Consider the following 15,388-nt stretch of genomic DNA (forward strand, 5'->3'; position numbering starts at 1 on the left):
CATGCATGTTGGAATCATATTTAATTCCAAATAACAATTACAGGAAGTCACTTTGTAATAAAATGGTAGCTGTAATATGTTGACCAAATCAAACTTAAAAACCTATCATTTCCTGGAAGTTTAATATTTCAAGTTGGTCACTGATACTTGTTAACATATCAGTACTAACCATCTGAATTGGACTGCAATTGCTGTTACTACTAAATCAATGTTGAAAGGTGTGCTGTAGCCATGTGTTACTCTTTTTGTATTAAACCTATCTCTTAACAGTAAATGAGAGTATTTGAATAAAGAGGCTTATATAGTTGTAACATGACTTCCTCTTTTTTTGCTTTTCTTAAGAAAATAAATCAAATTTATTCTTATGTATTAAACTGCTTCCAATCTCCTTCTAATGTCATCCTTAGGAAACAACCTGCATGGAAATTAAATTCTTTTCCATACCAGGATTTATTTATTTTTTGTAACAAGGCTTGGTGATTAGATATACTTCAATCCAGTTCCACCATAAATACCATGTTGGCTCAAGATAATTTGCTGCATGAAGAGAACTCTTCCAATCCCAAGTACATTTCACCCACAGAAACCAATTACTTCAAACTAATGTGGTAGAGAATGGGATGTGGTGGCTCAGTGGCTGAGATGCTGAGCTTGTCAATCAGAAGGTTGGCAGTTCGGTGGTTCGAATATCTAGCACTGCATAATGAAATAAGCTCCTGTTACTTGTATCAGCTTCTGCTAACCCAGCAGTTCAAAAGCATGTAAAAATGCAAGTAGAAAAATAAGAATAACCTTTGGCGGGAAGGTATCAGTGTTCTGTCACCTTCGGTGTCTAGTCATACCAGCCACATGAACACGGAGACATCTTTGGACAATGTTGGCTCTTCAGCTTTGAAACAGAGATGAATACCTCCCCCTAGAGCAGAGTTTCTCAACCTCAGCCACTTGAACATGTGTGGACTTCAATACCCAGAATTCCCCATCCAGCAATGCTCACTGGAGAATTCTGGGAGTTGAAGTCCGCACATCTTCAAGTGGCTGAGGTTGAGAAACACTGCTCTAGAGTCAGGAATGACTAGCACATATGTGCGAGGGGAACCTTTACCTTAATGTGGTAGAATTCTTTTGTTCATATAAGTTAAAGCACAGTACCTGGCCTATCTTCCAACATGAGGAAACAAAACTATCTTTGGTTACTTGTAAGCCATCCAGCACATGCCATTTTAGCTGAATAATTGCTTAACAGCTGAGCCATCTCAGAAAAACCAAGCCTTACACTTCCAAGATTGTCTTGGTGTTTGTAATCATGTACAGAGTATTTGAGTGAACTACACTTGCCTCCTGCTTCAGAGTTTGGCCATAACCTGAACCCACTGTGTGTCTCATTCTAAAACTGATGTTTTAACCTTGAGCCATGTATTCTGAATCAAGATGTCATCCCTGATCTACTTGGATTGGTATCCAGGAAATAGGTTTTCTGTTCAGACCGTTATCTGACACATGGATATGGAAGGCCATTCATGGATTTTCATGTAGAAGGCACGTTCAGTCAATGGAAAGAATGCTTGCTCCAAAATTTAAACTTTAGCTCAGAACAGAATTTAGCAAGTCTTCTGTTGTTGTAATCAAAATTTTAAAACTAAATTGCAGCATCAGAATCACACTTTAGGTTATAATTTGTGAATAATTTGAGTTTACAGATGGTTTTATTGAAAGCTTAACAAATTAAGAAGCACTGTGTGTCTCTGCCTATTGGTAGATCCATTTTATACTGATGCTCTAGAAAGGTAGAAGAGGCTCCCAGATTTTTCAATAGCAAATAAGAGCTCAACATCCAATAGTTTTTCTTCATTTTGGTTCTCAATAGATGTGGGCCATGAAGAATTGTATCTTTAGAACCCGACAACCTGTTTTAGATATTTTTGTTTCAAGAAAAGACAAATTGTGCTCTGAAAAATCAATATGCTGTTAAATTTCAATGGTATAATTCTAAGGATGTGGGGCTGTAAAAAGTAGCCCTTGGAGCACATATTTTCCCATCCTATGGAGTTTAAGTTCTTCATCTCACCTGCAGACAAAATGTAATAGCACCATTATGCATGTTTGAAGGTGCAAAGAAAGCACTTGTGACATATTCCAAGAATCATAGATGAAAAATTAAAAATGAGACATCTGAATGTGTCCAACATTTTCACTTTGAATCTATTAGAAATATTTTTTTAAATTATAACAGTTTGGGCACCTTTGTGCTGCATAACCACATAATTTAAAAGTTATACATATCCACTGAAGAGGTGGAACAACCTATACACATAAATAGTTACTAAGCTAGAATTATAAACAAAAGTTTTATTTCTGTACACATGTCTACAGATGTGTATGTGCCCACCTTCCCAGTGTTGGGAGATTCTTGATTATTTTTACTGATCCAGAATATGTGTGTATTACTTCTGGATTGGAAACTACACTCCAAAAAATAGTGACAAAATCAGGACTTAACTTTTAATTTTATAGGTTTAGAAATAGAAATATTCAAATCTGTTGTCATGGTACAATGCAATGTTATGTAACTTTCTGCTCTGGGATTTCTTTTCCAAATCCCACCTACTTATGTATGAAAATATGACCATGGACGCTTTAAGCAGTGGTGGGATTCAAATAATTTAACAACCAGTTCTCTACCCTAATGATTTCTTCCTACAACCAAACTGCTCAGAAAGTTAACAACTGGTTTTCCCGAAGTGGTGCAAACTGGCTGAATCCCACCACTGGCTTTAAGCGCACCATTCCATGCATAGAGATCTGAGTGAATAATTTTCAAAGTAAATGAATAGGCAAAATATTAGTTCTGGAAATTATTATTAAAAATATTTTAATTAAAAAAAATTAGTAAGAACTTTCACACAAGTATTTTCTACTTACAGCGCAGTAATTAAGGCAAACACCATTAATACAGTGCTTGAATTCTTTTATTGCATTTATTTAAACAAGCAGCAGTTATTCCTAAGTGCATTACATAAAAAATATTCCAAATATCAGTAGGGACAAATTCCAGACCTGTTGGGTGCAGCCTCCATTCACATCAATGCAGCAAAGCATGGAAAATGATTGAGAGCATACAACACTTTGTTGGTGGCTCTCGCCTGGGTTGTGAAATGTCATTGCGGTGAATAACGGGGCTACGTTCTTCCACAGAGTGCATAGATTATGGAAATCTACATTTCTTTCCCAGGTTTATCCAGTCATAATTCTGTTAGCAGGAATGTAAATTGCTTAGCATTTGTTGACATGGTTTAAATTACAAAAATGCAACGCCCATAAAAGCTCAGTAACAGTCTTCTTCAACCCTGGCAACTTTAAGACTTCAACTCCTTACTGACTGGGGGATTCTGGGAGTTGAAATCCACTCATCTTAAAGCTGCCAAGTTAAGAAACACTGCGCTATAATATAATTTAGAAATGCAGTGTATGTAAATTACATTTTCAAAATTAGGTACAGCTCATTCTGTTACATTTTGAATCCTATTGCACATAGAGTATGTAACCAATTCATAATCTGATTTTTTAAAAATTCATATAGCATCATCATCTCTGTTGCATATAAGAAAACCCTAGATACACACATAAGTATACATGTGTTAATACTATATATGCACACATATACACCATATGTAAATGTATATAAGAATATATCCAACAGAGTCATGCAGTTTGTTTTGGAAGCAAATACTGTATTTTTCGGAGTATAAGATGCATCCTTTCCCCCCTAAAAGCGTGGAATTGTCACAGAATACAGCCATTTTTTGCCTACCGAAGCCCCGCCCCATCATCCATTTTTGTGAAAACTGGGAAAAAGTCGGGGGTGTTTTTGCCTTCCCCCAGCCTGCAGAAACACTCTGCAGGCTTCAGCAGGGCTGGGGGAAGGGAAAAATGCCCCCATTTTGGTGAAGGTGTTTTTGCCTTACCCCAGCCCTGCTGAAGCCTGCAGAGTGTTCCTGGGGACCGGAGAGGACAAAAAGTTGTTTTTCTTACTTACCTTCAAAATCTTGGGAGTGTCTTATGCACTGGTGCGTCTTATAGTCTGAAAAATACGGTATTTGCCTTGGAATATCTGAATGCATGAATCTAGGTATATTTTCAGGAACTGCCTGCACAGGGAAACTGCCTGATCCCAGAAAAACCAATAGCTTTATTAAGCCATTGCAGGTGGATTACATTCACATATTTGTAAAGTGTATTTTTGCCTTTAAATCTGAAATGCTGCTGAGCTCTAATATTTATGCAGTCATGATGGCAGAACATCTTCATCTGATGCCAAAGGCCATATTCTACCATCCCAACATTCCCTGTTTGCCCACCAATAAGAAAAATAATTATGAATATGTTTTCAAAATCAGCCCAAGTACATTCACAATTCCAAGTATAAGTAATTGGGGGAGGGGGATACATTCATGGGTCCAAATTAACAACTATTTTAGCAGAAACATCACAGTGATTTGACATGGGAAGCACAAATGTACACCTAAAGTGGGAAAGGAAAAGAAATTTCTAGATAAGGCTTCGCTCAGACAGAAAAACTAAAGGATTGAAGTATAAAGATTGATCAGACACATGGTTCTTTTGCCAACCATTACTTATAAGTATGTTGTGGCTTATAATGCCGTTCTAGAGGTAGGAGACATTGCTGTAAACTGAGGTAAGTAAAGTCCAAATTTATTTTCAATTCCTGCAAATGTGGCAACAGCCAGTTTATAACCCCCAACATGGTCAGGGTTAGGTGCAGGAAGGGTGATTCTAGATTTAAGCACTGGTTCAGATCCTGCTGGTTTTCTGCAAGAAAAAAAATATTAATGCAACCTTTAACTAAAATATCTTTGAAAACAAGTTATTTCTGTAACCCAAGCCCATTTTTCACTTTCCTCTTACTAGGGATCCCTAACCCCATATTACAGAGTAATCTGAATATTCACTTTGGACTCTGAAAGTATGCTTTTGCTCTTTGATACCACATTCATTATCTGGCTCTCTCTGACTAGAACAAATTAGTTAATGTAAGGTACTTACACTCCTCCAAAATCAACGTAAAACCATCGCTGCAGTAGCTCATATGTCACTAGGGTTACTCCAAATTGAGGGGATGAACGAAACACACGAGCTGAAAATAAAATGAAAAACAGCCATATTAACATTTAGGCTTTTAGAAACACTCCCTTCCCTTATTAAATCCACTCAATTGTTACCTGCAGCTCCTTTCCAAAAAGCCCTTGGACCTTCCTCTCGTAAGATCTTTCCAAAGCAATCAATGACACCACTGTAAGTTGTTTGTCCTGCCCGGGCTGCTACCTGTAACCTTGTCTTTATCACATCTGCAGGGGTCACTAAAGATGCAGCTGGCATTCCTGAAGAAAACAAGGGAAGAGAAACCATTTTCAAACGAGTCACTTGCATTCTCAGTTGGATGCAATTTCATATGATTTACCTAAGCATTTTGACAAGCAAAATCCACATTTTAATAAAGCTTTTATTTTAAAAGGAAGCTATCTATTAAATTCCCAGTAGAAATAACAAGACAGAAAAATATACTCTAAATCAGTGGTAGTCAACCTGGTCCCTACTGCCCACCAGTGGGCGTTCCAGCTTTCATGGTGGGCGGTAGGGGTTTGCTGTATCTCTGCTTTATAAATTTTCTAAAGTAAAGTTACTTCCCTACTTTATAAATCACCATTACTGTGGAACCGGTGGGCGGTTAGAAAATTTTACTACTAACAGAGATACAAAAGTGGGCGGTAGGTATAAAAAGGTTGACTACCTCTGCTCTAAATTGTCAGCAAGACTGAGTCCAAATATGTAAGATCTTGCATTACTTCTAAAGATTCCTAACATGCAAGTAATCTTTAAATGTTAAAGAACTTAATACAATGTTGAATTATATACCATACGTTTGAAATCTCATTATGAGAAGTTGTGGTTGTAACAAACACAGAATGGCAGAGAAAATAATCATTTGAGAAATTGAAAAATGAAATTCCAGATGTCTAGGAATGATTGTCAAACTTGTGAGAACTGTTTTGGAAAAGGCAATATTTTGTACTAATCAAAAGATGCACCAATATGAGTTATTATGTCAGAGATTATGTGATATCTTACCACAACGTTTTATATTGTTAATATCACAGTTAATGTATTAGTAAACCAGTAACCATTGATAAGCATTAAATCTAAACTACATTTTCTTTATTTTTTCTGTCATAGTTTGCACTATTTTTTTTTTAGATTACAAATTGCTTTGTTACCACTCCCCCCATGCGTAACATTTGGGAAAAGTCCTCCAGGAAAGATAATTGTAATCAGTTATCAAAAACTATTTTACCAAACTATTTAAAAGCCACTGATAAAAAGAAAACTGGGCAGTCCTTCCTAAGAAAGTGGGTTGATGAGTAAAGAAAGCACTTTGAAATGCACCTGGATCTCAAGAGTGCTCTTGCATGGTTAGAAAAATTGGTTCAGCCAATTCTTGTGGATGGGAAATTTTGCTTGGTTTTGAATATGAAACAAAATATTCAGATGTCACATTTCTCTTCCATTTGACATTAGAAAAAATTCAGGAGAATTTTTTGCTTCTTTCCTCCCTTTCCATCTAAATATGATCATAATTAATATTTTTTAAATCTTTTTGTTTGCCTCAAGAAAAAATATTTGTGAAGTGAAGAAAAAAGAAAGAAGTAAATTGGCATTTCTTTGTCCTGCACATTGAACTCATCCAATGTATTGAGGTAATATCATATTTGGCTTTATTTTCAATTAATGAGTCAGAAATGAAGCATATTTAAACTAGCAAGTTTAAACTTTAAATAGTTTTGTTTAAAATTGGACTCTTCTGTGATTTCTGTTGTCTAATCATCTGCACAAATTTCTGGAAATCAGTCTTTTGTTCACTTTGCTTCCCAATTTAGGTATGCAGCTTATTAGATGTCTGGATAGAAACAGAATGTTGTACACAGAAACATGTTTCCCAATTCAAAAACTCCCAATTCATTTGTGTTTTGTATTCTTATGTGTATATACACATATATTTTAACATATAACATTTTCTGCATAGTCTTGCTGGATGACTATTGCTGGCCAATGAACAATAGAAAGAAATAAAGATTTAAAACATGTGAAAGCGTGGGTTGATCCCCCAAACCAGTCCCTATGTAGTATGTCAATAGAAGGCAAAAATCACATCACATCTAATAATTTTAGGATGCCAATAAACATTTTTGAGAATAAATATAATGGAATTTGCCATATTTAGAACTGAATAGGGAGGGAGAATAAAAAATAAAAGATTGTACAGTATTCCGAAAACACTGTCTCTTCTTATTTTATTACTTTTCCATTCTGCAGTGCTTCCAAACCAATGTGGTCAGACAAAGATGCATAAATCTCTTTTGCTTTTTTCCCCTCCTTCTTCTCTCTAAAGCTTAATAATTCTGTAACCGTTTTCATCCAAACCACTATGGTTTGGCTCCAGAACACAATCTCACTTTTTTTTAGTAGACTGCTTTGAAAGAGATGTAAAAGTGTGTGTTTATCACTAAAATAAGAACTGCTTGTCCATTCTCCAAAACCAAGAAAGAAAGAAGGTGGTACTGTGACTTTTCACATTTAAAACCAGATGCACGCTCTTTTATGTGCAAGAGTCATTGCTCTTAAAACTTAAAACTTTTCCACAAGCAGTTATTCTGGCTTACACTTATTAGAAGCTGGATTTTAACAATTTGTTAATACTTGAAAATACAGCAAGACATATGTCTGTTCACAGAAATTGTGCCATCACGTAAATGTGGTTGGAATGAGAGTTACTTGATGTCCACAAATGTTTCTAAGAATTCCCCTTGTAGAAATCAGCAAGTGCAATAAGCTTTGTGATGCCATGGCTAAACAGTTTTGTTTTCTGCTGGATTACCAACTAACATCTATTAGTAGGAATTCCACAATTACAAACTAGGAGTTTTCAAACCACATTTAACTGTGATGTTCTTAATTGACTTTAATTCCTTTAAAGTAGACATAACAGAAAACTAAAAGCATACATACACCAACACTCCCCTCAAATGAATGTCTTTTTCACTATTGCTGGAGAATACAAATAAATGTTCAGACTGTATCATCTATCTTAGAACTCCTTTCCACCTATCCAATTTTATACTGAATAACAGAGTCAAGTCATTGCTCTAAAGAGTGGTGGTTTGAATAGAAAGTAACCTGAAATGGAAAAATAGGGAATATATATGGGACAAAATCCACATTATAAAGACAGATAACAATTGATGAGAGGCTGTTTCAGTGGTTGGAGTTCAGAGAGGCAGTTATTATGTTTGCAATAATTTAACAAAGAACAAAGAATACTTTAAAAATGCTAAGAAATTACGAAAAGTCTTGAGTTTCATATATAGAATGCATGGCTCAAAATCTTTTTATTTTATGACACAATTAACACAACTTTAAACCCATTGTATTTTGACTAAATATATGCATTTTAAAAATAAAGTGTTTAAAAACTGACTTGGGAGGTATATGAACCATGTGCCTTTTCTTTATTGTAAAATTAATTATTGGATATCGAGAAGGACAAACCAAAGATACATGTAAATTAGTACATGCTCTTAACCATTAATTATTACATTAATAGCATATCCCAAACAGCTTCTTAAAGGTGACAGATTGATATCTAGAAACCTGTCTTCAAATCCCAATCTGATCATGAAGTTCAATAGGTGACCATTTCATCGACTATCTTCACTGATGTTCTCACTGATGTGAGAATATTTGAAATGTTGTGGAGATAAGTCCTTGTTAGTGTCTTGCAACTCCAATCCCTGATGATGAATTCACTGCCAAATCTTGGGTAAAAGTAAGCTCTATGATCCTCCTTTTAAGAAACAGCTTGAGTCAAGAATTGTAGTGGTATCTTGTATTGGTATCTTGTATCCCTTTAACTGCTAGAGCCAATAGCAGATAATCTAGGAATCAGTCGAAAAGCCAATTTGGCTGCATGGAATAATTGATATAACAGATTCTAGAGCAGTGTTTCTCAGCCTTGATAACTTCAAAATGCATGGATTTCAACTCCCAGAATTGAAGCTGGCTGGGGAATTCTAGGATTTGTACTCTACACATCTTCAAGTTGCCAAGATTGACAAATACCTCTCTAGATTCTGTGTATAAAAACTTGCCAATTAAAAAATAACAGAGACAATGTAGTATTCCAACTATTCAGTATATTTTGTTACAGCTCAAAGTTGAAATATATAGGAGTTAATACCTGCCATTTCAGAGATGAGAAAACAAAAATGCTTCTATTGATTTTTTTTTTCCATTTAGAAGACAGAATGCAAAAAGTTCAGGAAAACATGTTTTTGAGGGCAGTGGCAACACGATGCCAGAAAAACAACTGATTTCTGATGATTCTATGATTTTCCTTAGCAGAATCACAGCAGGACAGTGAAGAAGTATTTACTGTTTTCCTTTCAGTCCATGGTTTCCAAGGCATGGTTTCTCCATAGTCATTACATTTCTATTATTTATCATAACAACAGGAGTTTTTTTCCTTTCTGAACCCATTGGAAAGACCGTTGGCTTACCTGAACGGTCGTTCTCGGGGCACTGCGAGGAGAGTCCAAGCGTGGGTTAACACAGCCTATCTGCCCTTGGACTGAGTGATGTTTTTCTCTTGACCACGCCTCCCTTTGCCTCACCATGCTCAGTTTAAAAACGAAGGAAGACAGTCCTGTAAGTAATTACAGTCAATACAGTCACATCATGTAAGAAAAACACCCCGGGCGGGATTTGACTGTCCTCGCAGTGCCCTGAGAACGACCGTTCAGGTAAGCCAACGGTCTTTCTCCAGTGTACTGCTCGGAGAGTCCAAGTGTGGGACATACCCAAGCTATTGAGTCCCAGGGTGGGGAAGGACCGGAGCCTCCGGAATTTCAGCTACACTTTGTAAAACTCTTCTCCCAAAGGAGGCTTCGGCTGAGGCAAAGGTCAATTTTATAGTTTTATTGAAGGCTGTGGGGGAAGCCCACGTGGCCGCCCTGCAAATGTCTAGAATAGATGCCTGGATTGCCCAGGCTGCTGATGCCGCAGCGCTTCTAGTAGAGTGTGCACCCGGCACGGGGCCATCTTGCCCTGGTGCTCATATGCCATTTTGATGCACAGCCAACGACCCACTGTGTGCGATGAGACCTTGCGGCCCAGGGACGCAGGAAGGAAGGAGATGAAAAACGCCTCCGAATGGCGGAATTCCTTAGTCCTCTTGACATAAGTACTCATGGCACGCCTTACATCCAACTTATGCCATTCACGCTCTCTAGGGTGAGAAGGATCAGGACAAAAGTTAGGTAATATAATCTCTTGAGTCCTGTGAAACAGAGAGTTAATTTTCGGGGTAAAGGAAGGATCGAGTCTCAGAAAGACCCTGTCGGGGTGAACCACACACAAATCCTCCCTGACAGAAAGAGCTGCCAGCTCGGATACTCTGCATGCAGACGTGATAGCCACCAAAAAGGCAGTCTTGATGGTTAGGTGGCGTAGACTGGCCTTGCGCAGAGGCCCAAAAGGAGGTTTTGTCAGAGCCTTCAACACAAATGGCAGGTCCCAGGACGGGTACCGGTGAACTGTCGGTGGACTGATATTTGCTGCGCCCTTGAGGAAACTCCTAATCTGAGGGTGTTGACTCAGAGAACGAGAAGAGCCCCTGGTGAGGATGGTAGACAGTGCTGCAACCTGACGTCTAAGTGTACTGGTTGCCAGACCTTTATCTAGACCCTCTTGCAGAAAGTCCAGGGTCTGAGGTATCGAAGCGGAAAAGTCCACAATACCTCTAGCTTTGCACCACACTGAGAAGGCAGCCCAGGTAGCATCGTAGATTCTGGTAGTAGATGGCCTCTTGGATGCCTGTATCGTTAGTATGACCTTGTCAGAGATGTTCTGTTTCCTCAGGAGTTCCCCCTCAAGTGCCAGACGGATGACTGATGGCCCCTTGGCTGAGGGAGACTTGGTCCTGAGGAATTCGCCACGGTCTCTGAACAGAGAGACTGACAAGGTCTGTGTACCAGGGTCTCCTAGGCCAGAAGGGAGCCACCAGGAGAAGGTCTGCTCTTTCGGTCAGGAGTTTGGACACCACCTGAGGGATAAGAGGCAGGGGAGGGAATGCATATAATAGTCCCTGGGGCCACTCGGACCTCAGTGCGTTTGTTCCCTCTGCCAGCAGCTGAAGAAACGTGGGAGATGTGTGTTGGAATGTGTAGCAAATACGTCTACTTGCGGTTTGCCGAATCTCCTCACGATCTGCTGGAACAGGTCCGGGTGCAGGCGCCACTCCGAGTGGTCTATGCGTTGGCAGCTCAGCCAGTCTGCCTCCCAGTTGTTGGTGCCGGAGATATGATCTGCACTGATAGAAGCCAGATACGCTCTGCCCACCTGCCCAGAGCCTCTGCCTCAAGCATGAGAGCCTTTGAGTGAGTGCCCCCCTGCCTGTTTATATGGGCTTTTGTCACCACATTGTCTGTCATTAACAGTACGTGAGACCCTTTTATGAGTCTGGCAAACCGTCGTAGAGCGAGTCGGGCTGCCCTCAGTTCCTGCCAGTTGATGCCAGGTGACCCTGACAATGGGCGCCCCACCCCTGAAGGCAGGCATCTGTGGTGACAATGACTCTTTCTGGCTCCTTGAATAGGCAGCCTTTCTTGATTGCTTTGGACCTTCACCAGGCCAGAGACCGGATCACCCTCCGCAGAAGTCGAACATGCCTGTGGGAATTGCTGATCTTCGCCCTCTGCATCAGCAGGAGAAACCACTGCAGCTCCCTGGCGTGAAGCTGAGCCCAGGGGACCACTTTCAAGCAAGATATCATGATCCCCAAGAGCTGAGACAGCTGGACGATTGGTACTGACCTGGAAAGCCTGCAGTGCTTCACTCTGCATCTGCGGCAGAAACCATTTCTTTAAATAGCCCATGTTTGTGATCTTTGGATGTAGAAGCCTGTATAGTCTCAGGCTTGGAAGTAGGGCCTAGTTCCGTAGCCGTCATAGCCTTGTGAAGGACCGATTTAAATAATGACGGCTTGAAAAGGCCAGTGAAGGCCGGCTTGTCAGACAGCATGAATCCCTCAGCCCCTTCCTGCTCAGAGCTGGAAGAATCAGAGGTAGAGGAAGAAGATGAAGCAGATGTAGAGGCCGTCTCCTTAGAAGTGAAGGTCTTGGCCTGATGTTTCTTTTTGGGGGTCTTAGTTTTTACGGGAACCCCTGTGCTTGATCCCCTCCGCGATCCCTTGGGAAATGGCCAAAGTGATCACCTCCCTTTATGAGGTAGAGCTGAGGAATTCGTCCAATTTCTCGCGGATAAAGTTGCTCGGCTTCGGACATACCTGAACTCCAATTGCGCAGAGCCAGCCGAGGTACCGGGGGGTGGGTCTTGAGCGACATCTTTGGATTGATTTTCAACTTGTTGCTCCTGAGGAAGTGGACAAGGCCATGGGAGCGGTGAGTGCCTCCACGTGTGCACTGGACCCATGCCCCTCCTGGCTGGTCGCGAACAGCAGGGAGATGACACGGGGCTGGATCCAGGTGATAGCTAACGCCTCCCTTCGGGAGGGCTTCTTTCCCCCTCTATTAAAGACAGCGGTGATGAGACCCCTCCTGAAAAAGCCATCTCTAGATCCAGCCATTTTAAATAACTATCGTCCAGTCTCCAACCTCCCCTTTGTTGGGAAGGCTGTTGAGAAAGTGGCGGCCTCTCAGCTCCGGCGGTCCTTGGATGAAACCGATTATCTAGATCCCTTTCAGTCTGGATTCAGGCCTAGCTACAGCACGGAAACTGCTTTGGTCGCACTGACCAATGATCTCGGGAGAGCCAGGGATGGGGGTCATGCCTCCGTCCTAGTGCTTCTTGACCTCTCAGCGGCCTTCGATACCATTGACCATGATATTCTTCTGCGGCGGTCACGAGAGGTGGGGGTGGGAGGCACCGTTCTTTGATGGTTCTCCTCCTACCTCTCGGACAGGTCGCAGTCGGCGTTGGTTGGAGGGCAGAGGTCGACCCATAGGCCCCTGAAATACGGGGTGCCGCAGGGTTCGGTCTTGTCCCCCCTCCTGTTTAATATCTACATGAAGCTGTTGGGTGAGATCATTTGGCGGCACGGGATAAAATATCACCCGTATGCGGACAATACACAGTTGTATCTGTCTGCCCCGTGCCAACTCAGTGAAGCGGTTGACATGATGTGTCAGTGCCTGGAGGCTGTTAGGATCTGGATGGGGGTAAACAAGCTTGCACTCAATCCTGACAAGACCGAGTGGCTTGTGTGTTTCCCTCCCAATAATTGGCTAGGTATTCCATCTCTCAGGCTGGGGGGGGGGTGAAATTCTACGCCCCTCAGATAGGGTTCGCAATTTGGGAGTCCTCCTGGATCCACAGCTGACTTTAGAACATCATCTGTAGGCTGTGACCAGAGGGGCATTTGCCCAGCTTCGCCTGGTGCACCAATTGCGTCCCTACCTGAATCGGGAGGCTCTCGCAACAGTCACTCACTCCCTTGTGACCTCAAGACTGGACTACTGCAATGCGCTCTACATGGGGCAGCTCCTGAAGAGCATTCAGAGACTTCAGCTTGTCCAGAATGCAGCCGCGCAAGCGATTGTGGGTGCACCTTGGTACACCCACATTACACCTATCCTCCGCGAGCTGCACTGGCTGCCTATTGGTCTCCGGATACGCTTCAAGGTGCTAGTCATCACTTATAAAGCCCTTCATGGTATTGGAACTGGGTACTTGAGAGACCGCCTGCTGCCAATTACCTCCCAAAGACTCATCAGATCCCACAGATTAGGCCTCCTCCGGATTCCATCTACCGTCCAATGCCGATTGGCGACCACCCGGAGGAGGGCCTTCTCTGTGGCTGCTCCAGCCCTTTGGAACAAACTCCCCGCAGAGATCCGGACCCTCACCTCCCTTCAGGCTTTCCGTAAATCCGTTAAAACCTGGCTGTTCCGGCAGGCCTGGGATTGATGAGTTCCCTTCCCCGCTCGAATTGTGTGACTGTTGATTGTTTTTAAATTTTCTCTGTATCCTGTTTGTTGTTTTTGCCTTGTCTGTATTACCCCCCTCCCCTGGGTTTGTTAGCCGCCCTGTGTCCCTCCGGGAATAGGGCGGCATATAAATGAAATAAACCTATAATCTATAACCTAACCTAACCCTCATTTCAGCCGAAAGGGCTGGAGTTTTGCCCTTTCTTGGGCAACGTTTGATAGACCTGCGGTGGCCAGCTCTGCCTGAGCTAGAATCGCCCTCCTCACACAGGGTGTCCTGAAGGGAGTCTCGTTCCTCCCTGATGGAAGAACTAGGGGAATCAGGGTAACCCCAGGAAGCCTCCGCTGAGGGATCCCTGGATCCATACTCCTCCCCAGAAAGGAATTCGCTGGAGATTGGGCCTCCCGAACAGAGGGGGAAAGATCCCTGTTGCACCTCCCTGGTTTCTACTGTGGCCCCTGCAGTCCCTAGGGAAGATCTGCCACTAGGACCCTTGTGCCCTTTGCCTTTCTTAGCTATGCGATCCAGCTTGCTACACTTGCTGGAGGGCCCTGCTTGCTCTTCCAAGGCCTCCCTGCATTCCTCAGCCATGCTCAGAGCACCCCACGGGGCCTGGAAGCTAGCTGGTGCTGGAATGGGCACACGCGTTGGCCAGCCGGCTCAAAGACGCCTTTGCAGACTCTTCAGGAGGGAAGGGCCACCTGCTGGACGGGGTCCTTCCTCCCACCGTCCTCGGAGCCTCGAGACTTAGCTTCGGAGGGAAAGGCCAGCCGGCGCCCCAGACTAGCCCGCGCCTCCCCGTGGCATTCTGCTGCTGCTGAGAGGGGAAGATGATTCGCTCCCTGGGCTGCTGAATAATCTTCACTCTCCCGAAGTTCTAAGAGCCTCTTCTCTCGCCAACCTCGCTCCTGAGAAGTAAAATGGCGGCCGGTGCGCGCGCAGCCTCCTCCCGCCAAATTCAAGCTGCCTCAGGGAAAAGCGTGTGAAGTGGCTAACGGTCGCCGCTGTTGCCGGGCAAGACTGGAAACCGCCCCAGCTAGCGGCAAAAACGCCCGCTAAGCTCCCACTGAATGGCGGTTGGGGATGGGAACCTGGAACCAATGCCAGGGTGGGCCCCCCACCATCCCCGCAGCTCACCAGCAGCCGCTCACATGCCCTGGCCCGCTTGCGACCAGCGGTGACAGGGCTGGCCCGGGTGACCTGTCAGCCCTAAGGACGAACCTGCACAAATCACTGAATATAATGATGAATCAAGGTGGTCCAAAAATTTGGGAAAACCCCAGCCTATCTGTCCTTGAACTGAAGCACTCCC

The 15,388-nt window shown here is 42.6% G+C and overlaps 1 protein-coding gene across 1 annotated transcript in view; it reads right to left on the reverse strand.

Moving 5' to 3' along the window:
• Positions 1 to 4,071: 4,071 nt before the first annotated feature.
• SLC25A13 (solute carrier family 25 member 13) overlaps positions 4,072 to 15,388 on the reverse strand; it is a 163,432-nt gene continuing 152,115 nt past the window's right edge. Inside the window, exons 16-18 of the mRNA XM_032235092.1 lie at positions 5,241 to 5,399; positions 5,065 to 5,155; positions 4,072 to 4,830 (exon numbers count right to left, since the gene is read on the reverse strand). Coding sequence (XP_032090983.1) covers positions 4,653 to 4,830; positions 5,065 to 5,155; positions 5,241 to 5,399 — 428 coding nt within the window. The 3' untranslated portion in view covers positions 4,072 to 4,652. The remainder of the gene's footprint in view (positions 4,831 to 5,064; positions 5,156 to 5,240; positions 5,400 to 15,388) is intronic.

This window comes from Thamnophis elegans, chromosome Z (assembly GCF_009769535.1).
Source record: "Thamnophis elegans isolate rThaEle1 chromosome Z, rThaEle1.pri, whole genome shotgun sequence".
Lineage (NCBI taxonomy): Eukaryota > Metazoa > Chordata > Lepidosauria > Squamata > Colubridae > Thamnophis > Thamnophis elegans.